Raw genomic sequence first — 22,500 nt, forward strand, 5'->3', positions numbered from 1 at the left:
GTGTGTGTGTGTGTGTGTGTGTGGGTGTGGGTGTGGGTGTATTTGTGTTCGTGTCATAGAGCAGTATGTGTTGATACCGTGTCTGTGTTTGTTTGTGTGTGTGTGTGTGTTTGCACGTGCGTGTGTGAGTCGGAGAAAGAGAGGCGGGTGGGTGGCTGTGCGTCGTCGTGTGTAGATGTATTTGTGTGCCGCGGTGTTGTGATGTATTTGCATGTCTGAACACACACCTCTCCCTGCGTGCGTGGGTTTATGGGTGGGGGTGATGGTGGGGGTGGTGGCGGGGGTGGTGGTGATGGTCGGTGGGCTGGTGGGTGGGCAGGTATGTTTACCAAGCAGCGAGCCCCCTGGCAGTGGGTGGGGGGTCTCTGGCGGGTGTTGAGAGCGACGCCCCCGGGCTGTGGGCGTGGGAACAGGGGACCTGGTCGCCCCTCTGGTGGCGCAGATCAAACGGACGCCATTTAAAGACCAGGGCACAAGGCGTTCTCTGTTGGGGGGGGGGGGGGGTCCATGCAAAAACACATGACCGGGTATCATGTAAACTCCTGTTTCTTTCTTACAGTCTCTCTCTCTCTTTCTCGCTCTCGCTCTCGCGCTCTCTTCCTGACTCTCTCTCTTTCTCTTTCTTTCTTTCTCTCTCTCTCTCTCTCTCTCTCTCTCTCTCTCTCTCTCTCCTACTCATATATATATATATATATATATATATATGCATCAACACTCACAAGCTCTCTGGACGTCCCGTATGCAAAGTATCACACCCCGGACCCCGCGACCGACCCCATCGGCCCTCATTAGCCGCGCCAACGTGTACCACACTCCGCTTAATCACAAGCAGACAACAGAGTGGCGGAGGGGGGGGGGAAGCGTGGACACATGGATTGTGTGTGGAGGCGGGGGTAACGAATGGCATGGTTTTTATTAATAAGAGAAAGAGCAGGCCTACGGGGGTATTATGTCATGTGGGTTTAATTGATTCAGCGCTGGGTTGAAGGGCTCTCGTTAAGGGGGCTCTGCCTTTGTCCGACTACGGCAGGGAGACGGCTGCAGGAACGTTCGGGCCTCAGGGTTTGATCAAGAAAGTCACTTTAGTGTGACTGGGGAACCGAGCGAGCAGTCCTCTGAGGTACGTTCAGGGCACTTAGCGGACGCTTGTCTCCACAGCGACTCACGGTGGAGGTGGTCTAGACCTGGACTTAGGAGTTAGGAGGGAGGGAGGAGGTAAGGAAAGGTAGATAAGGGTTAAAAGTAACATGAATATGCCTCGCACTGATCCTGACATGCTAGCGTATAAAAGCTCCTGTAATATCGTAGCTAAGACTAGCTTTTACTACGATAATACTCTTTTTTTTACCGATAATGATGTGTTAGTGCAGCGTATTAAAGTTTGCTGCCCTGAAGAAAAGCCTCAGTGAATGTGTGCGGTGGTTTGGTACGAGACCGTGGGCACGCCACCGCTTTGTTTATGCCCCTGCCTCCTTGAAGGCAATTAACGGGGCAATTCTCTATGGTTACGGATTAGCCAATTACCTTTTAGCCTGGCACGACATTTAGGGCTGGTTATGACTCGAGACCGCCGTCTGTGTGTGTGTGTGTGTGTGTGTGTGTGTGTGTGTGTGTGTGTGTGTGTGTGTGTGTGTGTGGTGTGTGTGTGTGTGTGTGTGTGTGTGTGTGTGTGTGTGTGTGTTCATGCTAGCGTGTGTTTGTGCGTGTGTGTGTGTGTGTGTGTGTGTGTGTGTGTATACATGTGTATGTGTGTGTGTGGTACATTCTTCCCTAAGTCCTGCTCATGGGCTGTGGTAGCGTGTAAACCCTGTACCGGTAACCCTGCAGAGTGACCACAGGGTTTTAGAGTTCCCTTATAAAACCTGTAGGTTCTGCTCTTGGGGCTTTGGCTGTTCGCAGAGACCTCGGGTTTCATCAGAGCAGAGGGGTGGTCCGGGACGCACTCTGAAAGGAGTCTTCTCAAAGGTAGCTTATTGGTTGTTATTTTAAGGAAGAAAGTAGTGAATAAAATGAGTTGTGCATTTATATAATAAACATAAGACAAGTACAGAAGTTTGACAAGACAAGCACAACAGTCGATACAGTATACACAAAGTTGAAAGCAAACCGTTCAACGAGTCGTGCAGAGAAGCTGAGCTTAAAGCTTTAGGATGTTCTGAGGAAATTAGTCTATGTTTTTGCATGCCATTTGAAGTGGCATACCGTTTCAAACCTAGCATGCCAAGCTCAGTGTTTGGCGATATTTATGCATTCGTATACAAGTATGTTCGTTCCTTTGATGTGGTCAAACCCGGAGGCCTTTAGTCGTCTTTTGCTCCCCCTGTTTTTTGTCCCAGGGCACTTTCCTTTGTTCATTCAATTTTCCTGTATAGTTTTCTTCGAGAGCTGTTTCCCTGCTACCCTGACGCTCGTTTGCGTATGTGCGTTAAAGCCTTGTGTTTAACTTGGCAGTGGAGACCTTTTTAAATGAGTCACATGCGAGAACAAAATTGCCACTTTGCTCTGTAAGTCTGCCCGAATCTCTGGGATTACTCGCTGAATCTGTTTGTGTTTCGCCTGCGCCTGCAGTGTTGCATCGTATTCAGTTTTCGGCACTGGCTAAGTGCTGGTGACACTGGAATTTCTCTTAAGTTTCTCAAAGGAAGGGGTGTCTTCGGCTTTCAAGTCTGGTCCACCACACACACTGGGGACGGTTTGTCGTCCCGGCCACATGAAAGCGGAGACACATCCCCCCAGCTGTCATTTAGATGCAGACACTGTAGAATGTCTACCCTAATTATACTACTAACAACTAGAAGCTGTTGAACAGATACCGACAATCCTTTCAATGCATTGTAGTCCTTCTACGCGACCACTCACAAACAATTTTGTGTCTCGTATCTCATTTATAACAATATGTTAACAAATTGCTGTGAATGAGTTGGTGGACAAACGTCTTTTAAAGGCCCCTTAAGATGGGGACCACATACAGACCCTATGTTTGTGGGTTCCCATTGCATTCAAGTCAGCTACCGGTCGTTCATTCTTAACAGGAGAGAGAATGGGATGTTTCTAGTGTGTGGTAGCAACAACGCAGGGCAGCTGCTTTCAGTCCTCCCACCCCTGTATGACAGATGTTCCGTGGTTGTTTGTTTTATCGGTCACCCTGACGGCGAGTTCACCCTCTTTCTCGTTTCCTCTCTCTCTCTCTTCCCCTTTTTCTCTCACAGGACCTGTGAAGGGCAGAATATCAAATATCGTACATGCAGTAACGTGGTGAGTTCAGTTCAAGCTCATCTTTATGTATCGAGGCTCAGAGGGCTTCATTGCGTCTCAGTTTATCTTGGGATATGGGGAGACGGCAAACTGAGTTTTCAAACCTGGTGAATGGAAAGTTCGGAAAGTGAGATGGAGAGGTCACCAGTGAACGTCAAGTTCACCAAGTAAAAGATATCGTAAAGTTCAGGGTAAAGATATCTCTGAACTTTGTTTTGTAAAAGTGATGTATTTGTTATGTGGATCGCGGATTACCCGCCGAATTTACTTAATTTGTATATTTATTTTGAGGGACTACATTTCCCATAATGCCCTGCTGCAGGACTGCCCTCCAGAGGCCGCAGACTTCCGGGCGCAGCAGTGCTCGGCGCACGCGGACGTGCGCCACCAGGGCCAGTACCACGAGTGGCTGCCCGTGGACAACGACCCCGACAACCCCTGCGCCCTGAAGTGCCTGGCCCAGGGGTCCGGGCTGCTGGTGGAGCTGGCCCCCAAAGTGTTGGACGGGACGCGCTGCTACACCGAGTCCCTGGACATGTGCATCAGCGGCGCCTGCCAGGTGGGTGTGAAGGGGGAGGAAGGGGGAGGGGAAAATGGCGGGAGTGTTTATTTTGGACATTTGGTGGCTCGGGTGATTCCGTAGACTGGGTAGCCCCCGCCCATTCTGCCGGCGATTTGAGTTCGCCCTGCAGAAGGGTCTGGAGAAGAGCAATACATTTCGTTTTAGTTTTGATACGTTTTTACGGTAGCCAATCACCAAGCTGGCTTTTCCCCCTTTGCGCGCTATTGGCTGGTTTAACACGATGACGACAGGGAAGCGACGGCAGGCAGCCAATTGTGTACCGAGTCATTTGAACTAGGCCCGGTGATCTCGCCTCTCGTGCCTCTCAACAATTTAAACTTCCAATTGTCGATGTATAGAGTGCCCTAATCTCACCTCCGAACCCTTACCTTTACACTTACTTAAGGGTAAAGGTTTGGAGGTCAGATTAAGGCATGAAACCAAACATGGTGATAAAGCATATATTTTTCATGTTATTCAATATTTATGTATTATTTTCTTCATCATTATTATCAGTATACGAAAATCTGGCACATTGTCTTTAAGGTTACAAGATTCAAATTAGTTTGACGCAGAAGAAAATTCAATCATCTGCCATGGTTTACTTCGGAATCAGCAAAGACAGCCATATTTGTTTTACTTTTATAACATTTTATGGTTTCGCTGACACATTCCAACTCCATTTCATTCTTAAAAAACAAAAATAATATGCTTGATTAAACACAAGTCCCTGCCAAAATGATTGCTCGCTGTATTCAACCCCCATTCTGTTCAGATCTTCATATTTACATACTGACTCCCCACCACTGAAACACACACTAATCACTAAAACAACTGGCGGCGATCGCGTGTTGAAATCCACCGAGCGAGGAGTGAATAAACGACAGAACCAATGTTCTGTGAGTGACGCCGGGCGAACAGCGAGCCATCTGCTCTGTGAATGAATGCCTAATGAGCAGGAGAAGGCTCCCAGAACGCGGGTGATGTGACCAACAGGCCAGGGAATCGTTTACAATGCACTTCTTGCCTTGTTGAATGAAACGGCATGCCAGTGCGTTGCGTGTGCAAGACAGCTGTAGGATCTCTTAAAATGACCACGGTACCTCGCTGTAAAACCACAGAGCGGATCTGTCGTCTTACAGACAGAACGAGCGGGGAAACACATCCATCAAATAAAGATGGCTAGAAGGAATGTGTAATAGGACGCAGCAGGGTTACGGTTTTATCTGCAGACCGCAGTTGTAGTTTGATAATTAGTCCCGCTGGAATGAGTGTAGGGGGTCGAGTGTATTCATGATGGTCGTGATTGGGTGTGTGAGAATAGAGTTCACAGTGAACTTTTACTTTGTGTCGTTTTTGAGGTTTCATGGATATGTTTAATATTAATAACCCCCGGTGGCGTTTCTTCTCAGATTGTCGGCTGTGATCATGAGCTGGGCAGCGCTGCCAAGGAGGACAACTGCGGCGTTTGCAACGGAGACGGTTCGTCCTGCCGGTTGGTCCGTGGACACTACAAGTCCCAGCATGCCTCTGGGAAAAGTAAGGAAAATGCACCCAGGCAGATTTTCTTTGTTAGGAACGAGAAACATCACCTGGCATTTGTGTTTGGTTTAAATGACGATACAAATATTGAACCGTCAAAAATGCCCCACAAAGACCGACTCGTCGGCATATATCGATCGTTTAATGTATTGTTTGTTCCAGTACATTTATCTTATTAAAATGTGGTCCTGCATTGAAATTCCTGACTCTGCATCGCTCTTTGAAAGCCTCTCCTCCTCCTCCTCTTGCTTCTAACCTTCTCTCTGCCCTTCCTCCCCAGCGGAGGACACGGTGGTGGTCATCCCCTACCGGAGTCGCCACGTCAGACTGGTCCTCAAAGGTCCGGATAGCTTGTGTAAGTCTTGGTAGGTCCGTGGTATCCTTCCATTGAGAACCTCGAGGTCCTCTTTCATCGAGGAGAGACCCCAGCTCTCTAGCTTCCTCCCCAGTGTGCTTGACCTAAAGGTCACCCTCCAACTAACCCACTCCCTGTTGGGCTTCAACCTACCGAATGCAACTTTATTTTCATTAATGCTCTGATTCATATTAAAGACAAACCATGTCTCTATCTTACTCCAAAGTCATTCTACTCCCCTATTAATGGTGTAGGTTTTTTCTGGCCTCTGTTGACCTCCGGGATGTCCCTTTCAATAACCACAATCAGCTACTAGAATATAATCTTTTATGTGCTTTAGGCCATTATTCATATAAAAGACTCCCTGGGTCTCCATCTTATTCCAAAGTCATTCTGCGCCCTATTCATGGGATGTTTTGTTCCTGGCCTCTTGTGTACAGAGGCCTTCAATGTGCGTCCTGCAGCATTTTCACGCCAAAGGGCCTTCTTCAAATGGCTTCTAGTTGGAGACTTTATTGGTAATGTTCAGAAAATGCCGAAAGAGGCTGTGTTTTCATGGATTGCCTTAAGGGGTGTTGTCAAGGAACACTTTGATCGCGGGCCTGTAAAGCACTTTGCCGCTTTAATCCTAATCAAATTAGATCTAATACAGTTTGATTTGACTTGGTTCACCTCAGAGTATAACTACGCTTGCTTAGACTTTTGTTCACTCCGTGCTTGGCGTCGAGAAACGCCAAAACTCTTTTGTAAGAGCACTCTTTTTACCAAGGTTTGCTTGATTAGTTTAGAAAGCAGTTTAAAGCACAGAAAGCTGGAAAGCTTCTCTTCACGGACTCCCAACAGACGTTTGAACTGAAAACATTCCAAAAAGGTATCACTTGTTTCAAGGGGTTGGCAGGCAACCCCCTCTCTAAGCTAATCGATAACAAATGTTTCATCTCCTTCCTCCCTGTCCCACGCTCCACATTTTTCATTAAATATTTCCCCGATCCCAGTTGCCCGGGGCTTAAACCAGAGCCATCTGTTGGCTCAGCTCTGATGTTGGCGTCTGCATGGGTGAAGTGTGTTGTAGCTTTAATAACCAGAATCTGACAGATGTCGAAGTCGCCCACGCTGAATTAGAATCCCCAAAACGGGGTACAACGCTTGGAGTAGCCCCGTAGGTAGAGCGGGTGGGCTGGGAACCTGAAGGTTGCTGGTTCGATCCCCGGCTCCTCCTAGCTGAGTGTCGAGGTGTCCCTGAGCGAGACGCCTCACCCTGACTGCTCCTGAACAGCTGGCCGTCGCCCTGCGTGGCTGACTCCGCCGTCAGTGTGTGAACTTGCGCATGAATGACTGAATGTTGGGCAATATTGTTAAGCACTTTGGATAAATGCAGTCCATTTATCATTTTCCGGCCAGCTTTGATTCATCGATCGAGCAAACTCGAACGCAAACGCTGAGAGATCGCCTATCGAGTGCCCTTTTAAGTCTGCGGTTTCTTTTCAAAATACTAAACCCTTTTCTTTTTCTTCCAGACATCGAGAGCAAGACGCTCCAAGGGGTGAAAGGAGAGCTTTCCCTGGAGGTGTCGGGTCAGCAGCGTCTGGAGAACACCACCCTGGACTACCAGAAGCACCCGGACAAGGCCGTCATGAGGATCGCTGGGCCCCTGGGGGCCGACTTCACGGTCAAAGTGAGGGCCAAAGGTCACCTGACTGGGTTTCCATGCCAGCCGATGCACTCCCTCTTAGAAAAGGAGTTTATGCAATCTATATGCAGTTTATACAATCTATGTGCAGTCATCTCCTGAGAGGTCTCTGCCTCTCAGGAGATGCTTATAGATTGTATAAACTCCCTTTTAGGTCACTTTTCATATAGGTTGTATAAACTCCCTTAAAGATCCCTTGAAGAGCCCTTTAAGATCGCCGTTCGTCTAGCTGGAGGTCGGCTGCTAAAGCCGCTGTCAAACTCAGTTGAAAGGTTTCGCGGTTCAAAACGACCTGAGGTGCTCCTCGGGATTCAAACTCACCTTCTGTATTGCTTCGCTTTTCTTTATGGCTTTTTTCTAGTGGACAGATTGTTGCTTTTTTGGCAACGGGTCAGGAGTGATGGAATGGCTACCTCTGTGTGTAACCGATCCCCTGAAACAGTCCAACGTGTGCGCGCTCCTGGATAGATGCAGGATGACGCCATCGTTCTCTCGTGGCTCACTCCCTGGTGAAGAGCAAAAACTGTTGTTTTTTCGCAATCTTTGCGAGGCCCACGTGATCGGTCCCTGTTGCGTGACCCCTCAGTGGACCCCAAGCCCCCCCGTCCCCTCGTGTCACAAAGGGTTTGGGATGAGATTGAATGTGAGCCTGTTTGAGTTTGGAAGCTAGCTTGAAGCTGTGTTTACATCCAGCGTGGACGGCTGCCTCGCTCGGCTCAGCTCTTGGAAATGGGTTCCGCATTTTCAGCGCGTTGTGTCATGCAGTGAAAACAATGGTAGCATTACCCCCGTTCGGTTCCAAGGCGAGTAGTTGGTTTTGGCTTAACGGTGTGTCCGTTCGGATTTAAACGATTTAACGTCTCTGGCGGCTATGCTTTCCTCCCCCGGAATAGATGTGTGACGTAACCGCCTGGCCACAGATGGAGAGGAGGGGGAGAGGCAAGCTGGAACGGTGGCAACCGTTGGCGTGGATCTTTATTGAATGTTAACTTTATTGCACGATTTTCGTTGTACACCACATGATTCCACGTGTCTATTTTTTTTCCTGTCTCTACCTGTGGATCCTTCCTGCTCATCCTGCTTTGCTTTGAGAGGGATACAATAGCCGGGACAAAGGCTACGGCCTCAGCCCGCCAGCTCGTTTTGAAATCGGTTCAGCTCGTGTTCATCTCCATTGTTTCTCCAATGGCCTCCTGATGATGAACAGCAAAGAATCCCAGAGTCCATCTGACTAGGAATTCCCCAGCATAGTTTTGCGGTATCATTGTGGTTAATAGACGTACGCAATTAGACGCGCACGCCCGCACGCAGGCATACACGCACACACACACACACACAGTTTTGAAACTGTGTCATGTTTGTTTGAAGGCATGTTGTCCTTGTGTGACTCTGTTTGAATTGTTTCCTCTTCTGCTAACCATCCAGTTTGTTTACAGTGTCCTCAACGCAACGTTATGCAAACCATGAGATTCTAATTCCGTTGTGGTGGTTGATATGGAAACCAAAGAATGTTTTTATTGGTATTATTGGAGAATAATTATTTTCTGAACACCTACCTGGACTTTTCCATACCATCTTTATATTTGTTTTCCACAGACTGAACTACACACACACACACACACACACACACACACACACACACACACACACACACACACACACACACACACACACACACACACACACACACACACACACACACCAGTGCCAGCAGGTAAACACTAGCAAACCTACGTGGGCTAGCAAATGCTAATAAAATACTGCAAGTCAGGATAGCACGATAAATAGGAATGCAGGAGACAGAAATCTGAGAGGCAGTAATAAGTGCATAATTTTCTAATCTGTTTCAAGGCAGACGGCCAATTCATATCACGGCAGTGGAAAAGCCCAGGCGAATCGAAAGCCCTATTTAAAAGTGTGCCAGGAACCTCTTTCCACTGTAAACAAGTGAATTTGTACGAAGAGTGCTGGTGTTTGATTTATACATTCGAGGGTAGGTATATATAATCCATCCTCGCTTATTCCCCCAGAACATGGTGGACGAGAGAGACTAGAAGGGGAATATTTCCTAAGCCGTGTATACAAAATCCGTTGAGCACAGATTTCAGCAGTATTCAATACTTTCTGATTTTCCCTTGGCCCCTATTTTTTTGGTGTGTTCTGGAGGACAGCGAGCCACGCTAGGGACCGAGGTGGTTGTGAGGGGGGGGGGGGTAGTAATTGCATCGCTACCGGTTTGTCAGGGTAAACTAAACAGACCATTATTTTTACCGTTTGCCAGGGTTTGGAGAGCGAGGGAACGCAGATAGAAAACAACAACAACAAATCCAACATTTTAAAAGCACTTGGGGTGCATATAAACCTGTTTTCGTCCGCAGACAAATCCAACTCGGTGTTCTAACACTCCCAGTGGCACGAGAAGAGCAGTTTGCTTTTTAATTCAGCGTAAACCCAACCGCCTCCTCCTCGCTCTGCGAATGACTGGACACATCTCTTTATGGTTTCTCCGGCGGTTTTGTTTCTGTGTATTCCCCGTTCCTCCTCGGCCCAGAACAATTAGCCCAGCAGCGCGCGTCCCCCGAGCCAAGAGATGGATTTAAAACAAACAGAGCGACGCTCACTCGCAGCCATCTCAAATTCCTTCTCATCTGTTCTGCAGTGAGCTCTGAGAGGGAGGGATGGCTGTTGATTTACCGTGGACGTAGCCAAGTAGCTTTTCACTATCCTAGATCTGACGTTGGCCCGCATAATGATAATAACACAGTGCATTAAAAAGGGGAAGTTTAATTGCATTCATTTCCTCAGCTTTGTTCTAGTTGCAGAAATTCAGACAGCCTGAGGTTTCTTTTAGTGTGTTGGCGACGTTTCTGCCCGTGATTCAGCTTTAAATAGAAAGAAAACTCAACAACATCACTGATTTGTGTGGGAGCCTTTGAAACTCCAGGTTTGGTACAGGATAATAATGATCTCAGTGGGTTGTCATTCATAAAGAAATGATATTTGGGCTTTCTTTCAAGTTTATTCTTCACTTAAGTATGTAAACTTTGCAAGCACTTTTGTTATTGTTATACTGCGGCACAAATATGTGCTTGAAATAGTCACAAAAATCCAGATTAAAGATGGAGAAAAAATCTATTATAGGACGATGTTTAAAGCTTGAGTCGGCTATTCATTTCTGAAGCATTTTTGTACATAATTATTGAAATACTCTTTACATGCTGACAACAATTAACAAACCAAATGCTCTGACAAAAAAAACATCAGTATCTGTGGCTGTGTCAGGGCTTTAATAAAACTGTAGAATAATTTAATTCGGCCCGGATGAAATTATTAGATTATTCGTTACCTCAAGGCTAGGCGGACGTTTTGCTGAAGCTAGCGCGCTCATCACGGGTTTTGGGGGAGTGGCTTCGGAGAAGACCTTGAAGGGAGGGCTGGGATTGTTTTCAGGTTGGATACTTAAAAATCAAACTTTCTCTGACTGCTGTCTAAAAAAATTAACGTCGCACATCATTAATCCTCCCCATCCAATCAGGAAGCAGACTATCTCGCGTCACCGTGGGCAACAGTAACCGGGTCTCCCCGTCCTCTCTCTCGCCCAGGTCCAGTACGCGGGCGGCGGGGCGGCGGACAGCGTGGTCCAGTACATCTTCTACCAGCCCATCGTCCACCGCTGGCAGGAGACGGACTTCTTCCCCTGCTCTGTAACCTGCGGCGGGGGTGAGGGGGGGGGGGGGGGACCGCCACACCAGTGCTCCCAGTTCAATCATCCCGTCCTGACATTCAGCCCGTTCATTTATTTCAGCTGGTCTCGTTGAGATTCAGAACACATCTTTTGCAAGGGGAGGCCTGGCCAAGCGCCGTAGAAATTTCAAACACGGTTGCAACAAAGAACAGAAACTGCACGACAGGAAAAGAGTAAGAAAAAAAACAAGACATGAATCATCAAACATGAAAAACATGAATCATCCAATCATCCTGCACTAAAGAACACAGGTGAACTCTGTTATTGCTGGCCATGTCTATCCTGCCGGAAAACGATTCTCCCTCTAAAGCAGGGTTAGACATGTTAATTAATTAAGTCATGTTAATGATTTCTCACAATAATTATCAACAATGACTTAAAAAAGCTGGGAAAGAGTTGTTCAAGAATGAGTAGTGCTATGTTTAGAACCGGCCTGCGGGCGCCTCATGTGGTCCTTGGGGGCGCCATGGTGCGGGCACTGTGTTGGTGACCCCTGCTCTAAAGTGATGACAGAAAGATCGCCCCCTGGTGGTGCGTTGGGTTTCGAACGTGTGCCATCCTATTGAAGGGCTACAGCTACAGCTGTCCCTACAGCCCTACAGCTTTCCAGATGTTGGTCTGGACTGGCAGGCTGCTGAAGGGCGGGCCCTGAAGCCTCTCCCTCTGCTGTGTGCAGGCTACCAGCTGACCTCGGCCGAGTGCTTCGACCTCCGCAGCGAGCGCGTGGTGGTGGACCAGTACTGCCACTACTACCCCGAGAACGTCAAGCCCAAGCCCAAGCTGCGCGAGTGCAACATGGACCCCTGCATGGCCAGGTCGGTGGGCTGTGGGGGGGCGCTGTGGGGGGCTCCGTGGGGGCCCGTGCAGCTTCAGGTGGGACACAGGGGGGACGCCACAGGCCCTGGTGAGACTTTACACCAGTGGTTCTCAAATGGGGGTACGCGTACCGCTAGGGGTACTTTGGAATACGGCGAAGGGGTGCTCAGAACACGATAAAATTAAATAAAAATCAGTTTTTTTTAATCATCCTGAGCAAGGTTAATTTATGAAGGTTTGTACACATAGAAAATCAAGAAAATGGGCAAGTGGTTGAAATGTAAATCTGAAGGAGAATCTGTTTACAAGAAAGCGTACATCAAGAAATACCAAAATGTCGGCTGTTTCCAGGCCATTATAATGATCTCTGTCATATCGGTCGTGATTCTCGCCGGCCACTCCGAGCCAACCAAAGACGAGGACAATCTATTAGGATTAGGTTGAGGATTAAGAGGCAATTTTCTCAGGAGTGTATTTTATGTTTCTGATTTTTAGTGACGGATACAAGCAGATAATGCCCTACGACCTCTACCATCCCCTCCCACGGTATGGACTACACACACACACACACACACACACACACACACACACACACACACACACACACACACACACACACACACACCTAAATGCACCTCAATCAAGCAGGCAGAATATGGAGGGCCAGGGGGTAATCCAGTGATTAGGGGTCGGTTTGACTCCCAGCCGAAAGGTCTGCTGTCTACATGTGGCCATGCTTGAGCTAAAATCCCCTGCTCGTTAACGTCAGGCCATCCACTGTGAACCACTATATTAAAGGATATAAAGGATATAAGGACTAAGATGGAAGCGAGTAAGCAATCAATCAGGAAGTCACCCTCATCCTCCACCAGCAAAACCCAACGACCGCCCCTTGGTCCATCCATGGTCTCACCCCCTGGTCCATCCATGGTCTCACCCCCTGGTCCATCCATGGTCTCACCCCCTGGTCCATCCATGGTCTCACCCCCTGGTCCATCAATGGTCTCACTCCCTGGTCCATCCATGGTCTCACCCCTTGGTCCATCCATGGTCTCACCCCCTGGTCCATCAATGGTCTCACCCCTTGGTCCATCCATGGTCTCACCCCCTGGTCCATCAATGGTCTCACCCCCTGGTCCATCAATGGTCTCACTCCCTGGTCCATCAATGGTCTCACCCCCTGGTCCATCCATGGTCTCACCCCCTGGTCCATCAATGGTCTCACCCCTTGGTCCATCCATGGTCTCACCCCCTGGTCCATCAATGGTCTCACCCCCTGGTCCATCAATGGTCTCACCCCTTGGTCCATCCATGGTCTCACCCCCTGGTCCATCCATGGTCTCACCCCCTGGTCCATCAATGGTCTCACCCCCTGGTCCATCAATGGTCTCACCCTCTGGTCCATCCATGGTCTCACCCCCTGGTCCATCCATGGTCTCACCCCCTGGTCCATCCATGGTCTCACCCCCTGGTCCATCAATGGTCTCACCCCCTGGTCCATCAATGGTCTCACCCCCTGTCCCCCCTCACCCTCGGGTCCATCCATGGTTTCACCCCCTGGTCCCTCCTCCCCCTCTCTGATAGATGGTCTCCCCCTCCTCCCCCTCTCTGATCGATGGTCTCCCCCTCCTCCCCCTCTCTGGTCCATCGATGGTCTCACCCCCTGGCCCCTCCCCCTCTGGCTCCTCCCCCTCTCTGATCGATGGTCTCCCCCTCCTCCCCCTCTCTGATCGATGGTCTCCCCCTCTCTGATCGATGGTCTCCCCCTCCTTCCCCTCTCTGGTCCATCGATGGTCTCACCCCCATGTCCCTCCTCCCCCTCTCCATCGATGGTCTCACCCCCATGTCCCTCCTCCCCCTCTCTGATCGATGGTCCCCCCCTCCTCCCCCTATCTGATCGATTGTCTCCCCCTCTTCCCCCTCTCTGATCGTTGGTCTCCCCCTCCTCCCCCCCTCTGATCGATGGTCCCCCCCCCCCCCTCTATGATCGATGGTCTCCCCCTCCTCCCCCCCTCTGATCGATGGTCCCCCACCCCCCCTCTCTGATTGATGGTCTCCCCCTCCTCCCCCTCTCCTATCGATGGTCTCCCCCTCCTCCCCCTCTCTGATCGATGGTCTCCCCCTCCTCCCCCTCTCTGATCGATGGTCCCCCCCCCCCCCCCCCCTCTATGATCGATGGTCTCCCCCCCTCTGATCGATGGTCCCCCACCCCCCCCCAGGTGGGAGAGCAGTCCCTGGACGGCGTGCTCAGCCTCGTGCGGGGGGGGCCTTCAGAGCCGCGCCGTCTCCTGCGTGGAGGAGGACCTCCAGGGCGTCGTCACGGCGACCGAGGAGTGGAAGTGCCTGTACGTGCCCAAGGCCGCCGTCATGCAGCCCTGCAACGCCTTCCACTGCCCCACCTGGCTGGCCCAGGACTGGTCCCCGGTAAGACCTCTGTACTGGGAACACTGGGAAGGTGTGCTTTAACTGTTTTCTTCGATGACTGTTTTTTTTTATTCATTTCATTTGTTTATGGATGAATGACATTAAGGGCATATACATTCACATTTATGGCGTTCAGCAGACGCTTTTACCCAAAGCGACTTACTTAATAAATACATTTATCAGAAGAAAGAGAAACAACAACATATTGCTGTACGGACAGTAAAGTTGTTCATAGAACCAAGTGCCAAGCACTAACCATCACTAGGTTAACCCATTCCCTGTATACAACAAAGATAGCTAGGATAAGATGCTGAATGATGCTACTATTTGTAAGTGCAAGGACGTAGAAAATACAATAAGTGTGTACATTAAGTGCCAGATTGCTACAATTCATGCCAGTCAAATGTAAACGGTTAACGTTTGGTTTTTAATTGATTGTGGCGTCGACTCTGCTATTATTAGTGACACATATAGACGTTTATTTCCGAGTGTTCTTTAATCTCTTTTTTTGGTTTTAATACATTTTTTAATAAAGTTTTTTTGATAAATTACATTTTATCTTGGATTGGGAACGGCTGGGATCTGAAATGAGTAGAAAACGGGCGTCTTCATTTATTTAGACATGTTTTCGACCAATCAGTGGGCGGGGTTCTGTACGCATGCGTTCAACCGAATCAGTCGCTTGAGGAATCCAAAGCACAGGCGGCGCAAACACGACACGGTCGATTACCTGTCACCAGGAGAAGGAGAAACAGCCCGCTGCGGCCCCCAGATCAGACACGTGTCCTTTATGCTGTTCCAGTCGTTATGAATTTCCTGCGAAGCACAGGAAAAGGTGCAGGTTTAAAATATGAGCCGACTAAGTATGAGCCCCCCCCCCCCCTCCCAAGTTCCATCTGTTGCCGCGGAGCCCCCCCCCCCCCCCCCCCACCCGAACCTTTTCGGAAACGAAATGACCCCCCCCTCGGGTTCAGATACTATCAATCCTGTAGTAACCGTCAGACTGGTGTCGGTTCACGTTTTAAAATATGATAAAACAAAGCCTCCGTACTGTAAGCCCCCCGGGTACGAGGACCCCCGCCGATGGACCGAATGTTTTAGAGCTGAACCCCGTTCCCTAACCCGGAACGACCGGCCAGAGCGTACCGTGATGGAGCACACGTTGCAACACGCTGGGCGCTTTTATTGATTTATTCAAGCGTAATTATGGTTTGGAAGAGGCGGCTGTACATCTATCCCGTTTCATGCGTCAACACCTCGCGGCAAAGGTTTCGAGGCTGAAGAATATCCTCCTCCGAGCCAAGAAAAACACAATGTTGTTTTTGTGAGCTGGATAAGTGCCTGGCGAGCTGAGCCGCGAGGATGTTGCTTCTACACGTCCATCTGGCACCGGCGTGGCTCCCCATGGAACGGGCTCGTTGATTAATTATCTTCTAATTATTATCGGTGGAGGAAGAGAGTCGGCAAGGGAAGATGCGATAACTCCTAACCGACTCCTGGAAAGTCCACTCACCCTTTTCATTGCAAACAAAACACTCGACTTCAGCGCTAAGGTGATCATGTGTTGATACCTCAACCCCAACACGCCGCTGCCTTTGCTGATGGGCGGTAGCGATGCTATTGCTAACCCCCATCCCCTCCCGTTCCCCCCCCCCCCCACCCGCCTCGGCCCCTAGCCTGGCTCGCTGTCGTCCAAAACACACAAAACTTTAATTAAAAACCCGACCGGAACGCTGCTCTGGGGGCCTGATTCTCGGCGTCTTGTTTTCACATCACTCACAGCCCAGAGGCCGTGGCGGCGGCCAATCAGCTCCAGGTATCCGTCGTCCTCATTAGTGTTTGGAACCCGGGTAGCGGTCCACCAAATCCAAGAGGACCCCTGGATGATATTTAGATTCCACATTCCTCCCCCCCCCCGGCCTCCCCCTGCTTGTCTTGGCGGGGGCCCCAGAAAGCACGCCCCCGGGGGCCGGGTTTATTTGGGTTTAAAACAATGATGAAAGTTGCATCATTCATCGCCGTTCCCCGTCGGTGTCCTTTCAATCTCCAGGAATATGCGCAGAATGTCAGATGGGGGAGGGAGGGGGGGGGGGGGGAGAGATATGGGGCGTGTTTGATCCGAGGCGCATGTGAATGGGCTTGAATGTGTGGCTGGAGCGATGACGTTTGATCTCTCCTCCTCCTCCCTCCTCCTCCACCTCCTTCACCTCAACCCTCTTCCTCCTCCTCCTCCCCCTCCTCCTCCTCCTCCTCCACCCCCTCATCCTCCTCCTCCTCTCCTCCTCCTCCTCTTCCCCTTCCTCCTCCTCCTCCTCCTCCTCCTCCTCCTCCTCCAACCTCCTCCTCCTCCTCCTCCTCCTCCTCCTCTTCCTCCTCCTCCTCCTCCTCCTCCACCCTCCACCTCCTCCACCTCAACCCTCTTCCTCCTCTTCCTCCTCTTCCTCCCCCTCCTCCTCCTCCTCTTCCTCCTCCTCCTCCCCTCCCCCCCCCCCCCCCTCCCCAGTGCACGGTGACGTGCGGCCAGGGCCTGCGCTACCGGGTGGTGCTGTGCATCGACCACCGGGGTCTCCACGCCGGAGGGTGTAGCTCCACCACCAAGCCCCACATCAAGGAGGGCTGCCTGGTGACGGTGCCCTGCTACCGGCCCCTGGGTGAGTCCCGCCGAGCTCCTCCTCCACCGCTGTGGACGTCGGCGGCAGCATGAGGGTTAACCCGCGGGCTAGGACCTGTGACTCACACTCACTCTGCTCCGTGATTGGTTGGAAGGAGGTGGGATCAAGCTTTGCCTTTTTAATGTTTTGTTAAAAATTCCGAGGACGTGCAAAGTTTCAGCCACAGAAAGTGTGATCATTTAAAAAAAAAAAACAGAAGGCATCTAGTGGGGAACATCAGGAGGAAATGTCGGTTTGAGTGTTTGATTTTATAAGGCGAATCAATTTAATTTCGTAACTTTATATCTTGACCTCAGCTTCTTTTAAATACTAAATGCCGGGGTTTGAATACACTGCAGTGCTGAGGAAATCAAATCCCATCACTCGACTATTTCTCACAGCAGTACTAGAGCACGACATGTTTGAGATGAACACAAACACGGTATAGGCGTGACCTGGCCCGGCTGCTGGTACACAAAATACGTGACGCAAATATCTGACCTAGAGCTCAGACAGGAACAATATGGAAACTGTGTAGAGGAATAGGGCGTGGTTGAACCCGCCTCTGTATCCACAAGTTTCCACCGCTTCCATGCTTTGCGGGAATTGTGGGCTTCACTACCGGTTGCTACGAGATCGATGAAAACAATCGCCGTCTGTCATTCATTCATTCCGATTTCAACCGATTATTTAGTTTTGTCCGGTTGTAAGTACGTCCTCGAACGGCACACGTTGTTCCAAAGCTTTTTAAAGCCATAGTTTTACTCAGCGACAGAAGGAGTGTCGCAGTGATGTCATTAGCCGGCCAGCGGATCAGCTGAAAACGCAGCTGAGACGGCCAGAAGTGCGGCCCACCTTTCCCCAGTAACCACCCCAGAAAACCTGTGTAGAACGCGGGCCCCCCCCCCTTGTGACCGGCTGGTTAAAGTGTGGACGGCGTGTGCACGTTACAGAGACCCTCCCCGTGGAGGCCAAGCCCGTCTGGCACAAGCAAGCCATCGGGCTGGAGGAAGACGAGGAGGAAGAGGAGGAGGTCAGGGCGAGCGAGGAGCCAACGTGAGTACGCACGCACATGCACATGCATAGACACGCACATACACGCGCACACACGCACGGGCACGCCCACTCGCATGCATGCACACACACACGCACATACATGCTGTACACACACACATATACATAGAGTACACACACATACTGTACACACATACACACAAACTTAAATACATACATAGAGATTAAGTACACACGCACATACATACCGTACACACACGCACACATACTGTAAATACATACACACACACATATACATAGACTACATAAACACATGCAGTACACTCACACACATACACACCAGCGCCACACGCACAGCACACATGGAAATAAAACAAGTTTAATCCTGCGTTTCATTTCATCCAACGTCATTTTTTAACCACTTCAAAGTCCGAAATTCTATTTCCTCAAATTGAATTGGGCTGATTGAGTTGTGGGTGGATCGGTTACATACTTTAGACGCTCATCATTTTAAAATAATTCCAAACCAAAGTGCTGGCCTGCGAGTGAAAACCTAACAAAGTGCAGGTTTGGAGCAGCAACGACTCACAACTTGCCCAAGAGTCGAACCCTCATCCATCACAACCCTTACAAACACACGTAAATAAGAGGCGACTTTGAGGTCGCCTCTTATTTATATCAAACATCTCCCTGGGATTTTATTGGAAGCCATTAACATTCTCTACCTTCCTCCCATTGCGACCTGGGAAGAGCGCCACTAAAGACTGATGTCCTGCTGAAATCATACCAGCTGTCGGACTATCTCGTTAAATTAGCTTATGAGATCGGTGAATTACCGCGGACACGATCATGATGATCGTGGTAATGGGTCAGTGTAAGGTGACCAGATTTCTGGTATGAAAAACAGGGACATCTGTTAGTTCTGCGGTTCATACATCAACAAAATATCTGAAGATACGATTTCAGAAATGAAATAAAGGAGAAATATTTACATTTTGCCTGTTCTTATCATGACAAGTTCAGTTCTGTCGTAAAACACTTGAAAGCATTTGCCAAATGGTTGACTATGATGTGTTTTACGCTTTGGAAAGCCAGCCAAAATCAAACTATATTTGACTCCTCACACAGGGAAGCGTCCTGCTAATGGTTGGGACGATAGTTTGACCCCAGCGCTGCAAGGTCGGGTGACAGCCTATCAAATTCACACGAGACTATTCACCAACTGTCTCAAAATTGTATAATTTTGAGCAAGCTACAACCTTTGCCATTTTAAAATCGATTCATATGTAATTTTAAACCCGAACATTTCCCAGAAAAGGTCAAGTCTTCTGCAACCCAAAAGAGTTACTTGTGTATTTCCCGGTGTAAGCCGAATATGCTCTGCCACTGTGGGGTCCCTCTGCTGGGCGGCAGGGCCTGCATGGACCAGGCCCCGGCAGCGGAGGTCCAGGAACACAGCCGTCCCAGTCATAAGCTCTGCGATGTCGTTAGCGGGTGAAACCGAGGTGGACAGGGTCCCCTGTGTTACTCCGAAGCCTCCGATGTACCGCGGTCATGTTTGATGTCAACTCTCGTTTTCGTCAGACTGAGTCGCAAACAGCAAAGCAGGGAGAAAGCACCTGCGTGCGATAGTAAGCCGTTGTGTCGGGGCTAACGGGCGGGCAAACATACACATATGTTCATATTAAGACCTGCATATTCGGTTGTTGTTGTTAGCCGTGTTGTTAGCAACGTTGCGCGGCGGGTTTCCAGGTAACAAACTTCAGCCAACCGACACGGTGCCGTCTCCAAATAAAACAGGGTGTGGAGATTTGTGATTCTGGTGTTGCTTACAGGACTCTCCCCTCCAACCTTTCAAAAGGTGTAATTCATGTTGTTTACGGTATTTACGACTGTTATAAAGGCAAACCCGAAGGGAATCGGCGTCACAATCACACAAAAAACAATGAAAGGGAGTAGAAAGGGTCAGAAATAAAAGTACATTTCTGTGTTGGGTTAGGACTGTTATCCTCCTGTCTTTTCTTTGAGGAGAGTGAAATACTTCGCAGTTGACTTCAACAAGGAGAAGTAGGGACTCAAAGTCAAATATAAAACAGGATCTAGGTACTGCAGCCAGATGTTCTTCTTCCCGTCCCCGACCGTTGCTGGCTCAACACAAGCCGTCTTTTGAAGATGGACGACCTCTGAACTCTTCCCAATGTTTTGCATGAGTTGAGTTAGCTTCCAGTTAGCTAGCCAGCTCCAAACAGCTCTCTCTCTCTCTCTCTCTCTGACTTATTTTTGGACCGCCGGCCCGGCGCTGAAAAGAGATGTTAAAAAAGCGACGAAGAACAGAGGAAGCAGAAAAAGGAAAGGAGCGAGCAGGGAGGCGATCGGTTGAGGGGAGAGAGAGGCCAAAACATATGATTTTGCTCAATCGTAAAAGAAAAAACACCAAAAAATCCCACTGTTCCCTCAGAAGTACATAAATAATGACGTAGGGCGCGCTGTCTCGGAGCTTCCAACAACAATATCTGCGAGCCACATGGGCCGCGGGGTACGGATGCAGAGAGCAGGGAGAGAGTGAAACTTTTCTTTTATTTGTGTTTTGCTTGAGACTTATTGCACCTCTTTCTCTGTGCAGGGGCAATAAGTCTCAATCCGGGGCCACCGTTTTTTCAAGCATTCTTTGCTGATTCTTCGAGCATACTTTGCAGATTCTTGAAGCATTCACCGAGCACTCTTTCCCGATCCTTTACCGATTCTTAGAGCATTCTTCAAGCATTCTTTGCCGATTCTTCGGGCATTCACCACTGTGCCCGAAGAATGCTTTAAGAATCAAACCCACTTACGTATCCCTCCGCCTGACCCGATCTTTACCTCCCCCCATCTGTGCTTCCCCAGGGAGCAAACACAAACAACACTCGGCGCACACGGCGGATCTCTCAATTTCTGGTTTCAAAGAGAAATAATAAGAAGAAACAGAGAGAACTAAATGAGTCGACGGGGCTGAAAGCAGACGAGGTCGTCTGTTTAGGAGAAGGCAGATGTTCCTAGCCAGCCGTGTCGAGGCACAGCGGTGGGCCCGCGGTCTGCATGTTACTGATGGTCCACAGGTTGAACTCCTTACTGGTGACTCATGGCCTCGCATGAAATTAGCCCTCGGGATGCTCGTAAAAAGACAAGGGGGGTGTAATTACGGTTTAATATTGAGCCATCTCGATAAAGACTGCAACTTCACGTTTGGGAAAATCGCTGGCAGGGAACAGAGTTCAGGGGAACAATGAAAAGGGCTTGTTTTCTACGTTAATGCGTTTTAGGACCTCTCTTCCTTTAATGTAGATTAAATCGCTTTACATTTATCTCAACCGAGGCTGAATAGAAGGACAATTTATATGATGGCAAAAGTTTGCTAGGAAACTGTAAAACTGTATTTGGTTTTAAGTAGGGAGTCAAGAATGAATCGACTTCGGGCGGTTCTGGCTACTACACAACACATGCACGCAAACACACGCACGCACGCACACACACACACACACACACACACACACACACACACACACACACACACACACACACACACACACACACACACACACACACACACACACACACACACACAAATAATCACAACTCTTCCACTGATCCAAACAAGTATTCCTCCTCTCCTCTGATGGGTTCTTAAAGACGACAAAGACAGGGGCCCCTACGCTCTGAAGCACCACTGCATCCGGGCCCCTAATTCTACCCAGCTGCCCGGCCCTCGGCGGCAGGACCCCTGTCACTTTATCAACCTAGCGGCCAATCAGAGAGTAGGAGGGCGAGGGAAAGCGCCCAAAACCCTTTTTGATTCTCCCCGAGCCAAAGGGTTTGTGATGCGAGGCAGCGGTCGGAGTCGATAAGCGATTCAGGATTCAGGACGGGATTGCGCCGGCAGCTCTCAGCCGTCGTACTGCGGAGGTGGACTCACACTGCTCATATGCTGTGTATGACAATGTGGTTCCCATTGATGTGCACAGTGCTCTCTCTCTCTCTCTCTCTATATAGTAGTAGTTTGCAACCTTTTGGCCTGTGATCCCGTTTAATTCTTGCATCCCCTTCCACGGAACTTGGGGTTTTGGAAACACTGATGTATTGTGTGTATCTATCTCTCTCGTGCTCTCTCTCTGTTTGTCTCTTGTTCTCTCTCTCTCTCTCTCTCTCTCTCTCTCTCTCTCTCTCTCTCTCTCTCTCTCTCTCTCTCTCTCTCTCTCTCTCTCTCTCTCTCTCTCTCTCTCTCTCTCTCTCTGTCTCTTTCTGTGTGTCTCTCTCTCTCTCTCTCTCTCTCTCACTCTCTCTCTGTCTCTCTCTCTCTCTCTCTCTCTCTCTCTCTCTCTCTCTCTCTCTCTCTCTCTCTCTCTCTCTCTCTCTCTCTCTCTCTCTCTCTCTCTCACTCTCTCTCTGTCTCTCTCTGTCTCTCTCTGTCTC

At 49.4% G+C, this 22,500-nt stretch overlaps 1 protein-coding gene across 2 annotated transcripts in view; it reads left to right on the forward strand.

The window, feature by feature from the left end:
• The first annotated feature begins 3,030 nt into the window (after positions 1–3,030).
• The window catches only part of LOC115529266 (ADAMTS-like protein 1), a 37,633-nt gene continuing 18,163 nt past the window's right edge, over positions 3,031–22,500 (forward strand). The window contains exons 1-11 of one of the 2 annotated variants that reach the window (XM_030337861.1): positions 3,031–3,255; positions 3,575–3,814; positions 5,230–5,356; positions 5,640–5,714; positions 7,232–7,389; positions 11,007–11,124; positions 11,826–11,964; positions 12,461–12,511; positions 14,185–14,389; positions 16,893–17,040; positions 17,994–18,096. In XM_030337861.1, the coding sequence (XP_030193721.1) occupies positions 3,046–3,255; positions 3,575–3,814; positions 5,230–5,356; positions 5,640–5,714; positions 7,232–7,389; positions 11,007–11,124; positions 11,826–11,964; positions 12,461–12,511; positions 14,185–14,389; positions 16,893–17,040; positions 17,994–18,096 (1,574 nt within the window). In that variant the 5' untranslated portion in view covers positions 3,031–3,045. Of the gene's footprint in view, positions 3,256–3,574; positions 3,815–5,229; positions 5,357–5,639; positions 5,725–7,231; positions 7,390–11,006; positions 11,125–11,825; positions 11,965–12,460; positions 12,512–14,184; positions 14,390–16,892; positions 17,041–17,993; positions 18,097–22,500 lie in introns of those variants that run through there. The other variant, XM_030337862.1, reaches the window with a different exon arrangement.

The sequence above is a fragment of the Gadus morhua genome, chromosome 17 (assembly GCF_902167405.1).
Source record: "Gadus morhua chromosome 17, gadMor3.0, whole genome shotgun sequence".
NCBI lineage: Eukaryota > Metazoa > Chordata > Actinopteri > Gadiformes > Gadidae > Gadus > Gadus morhua.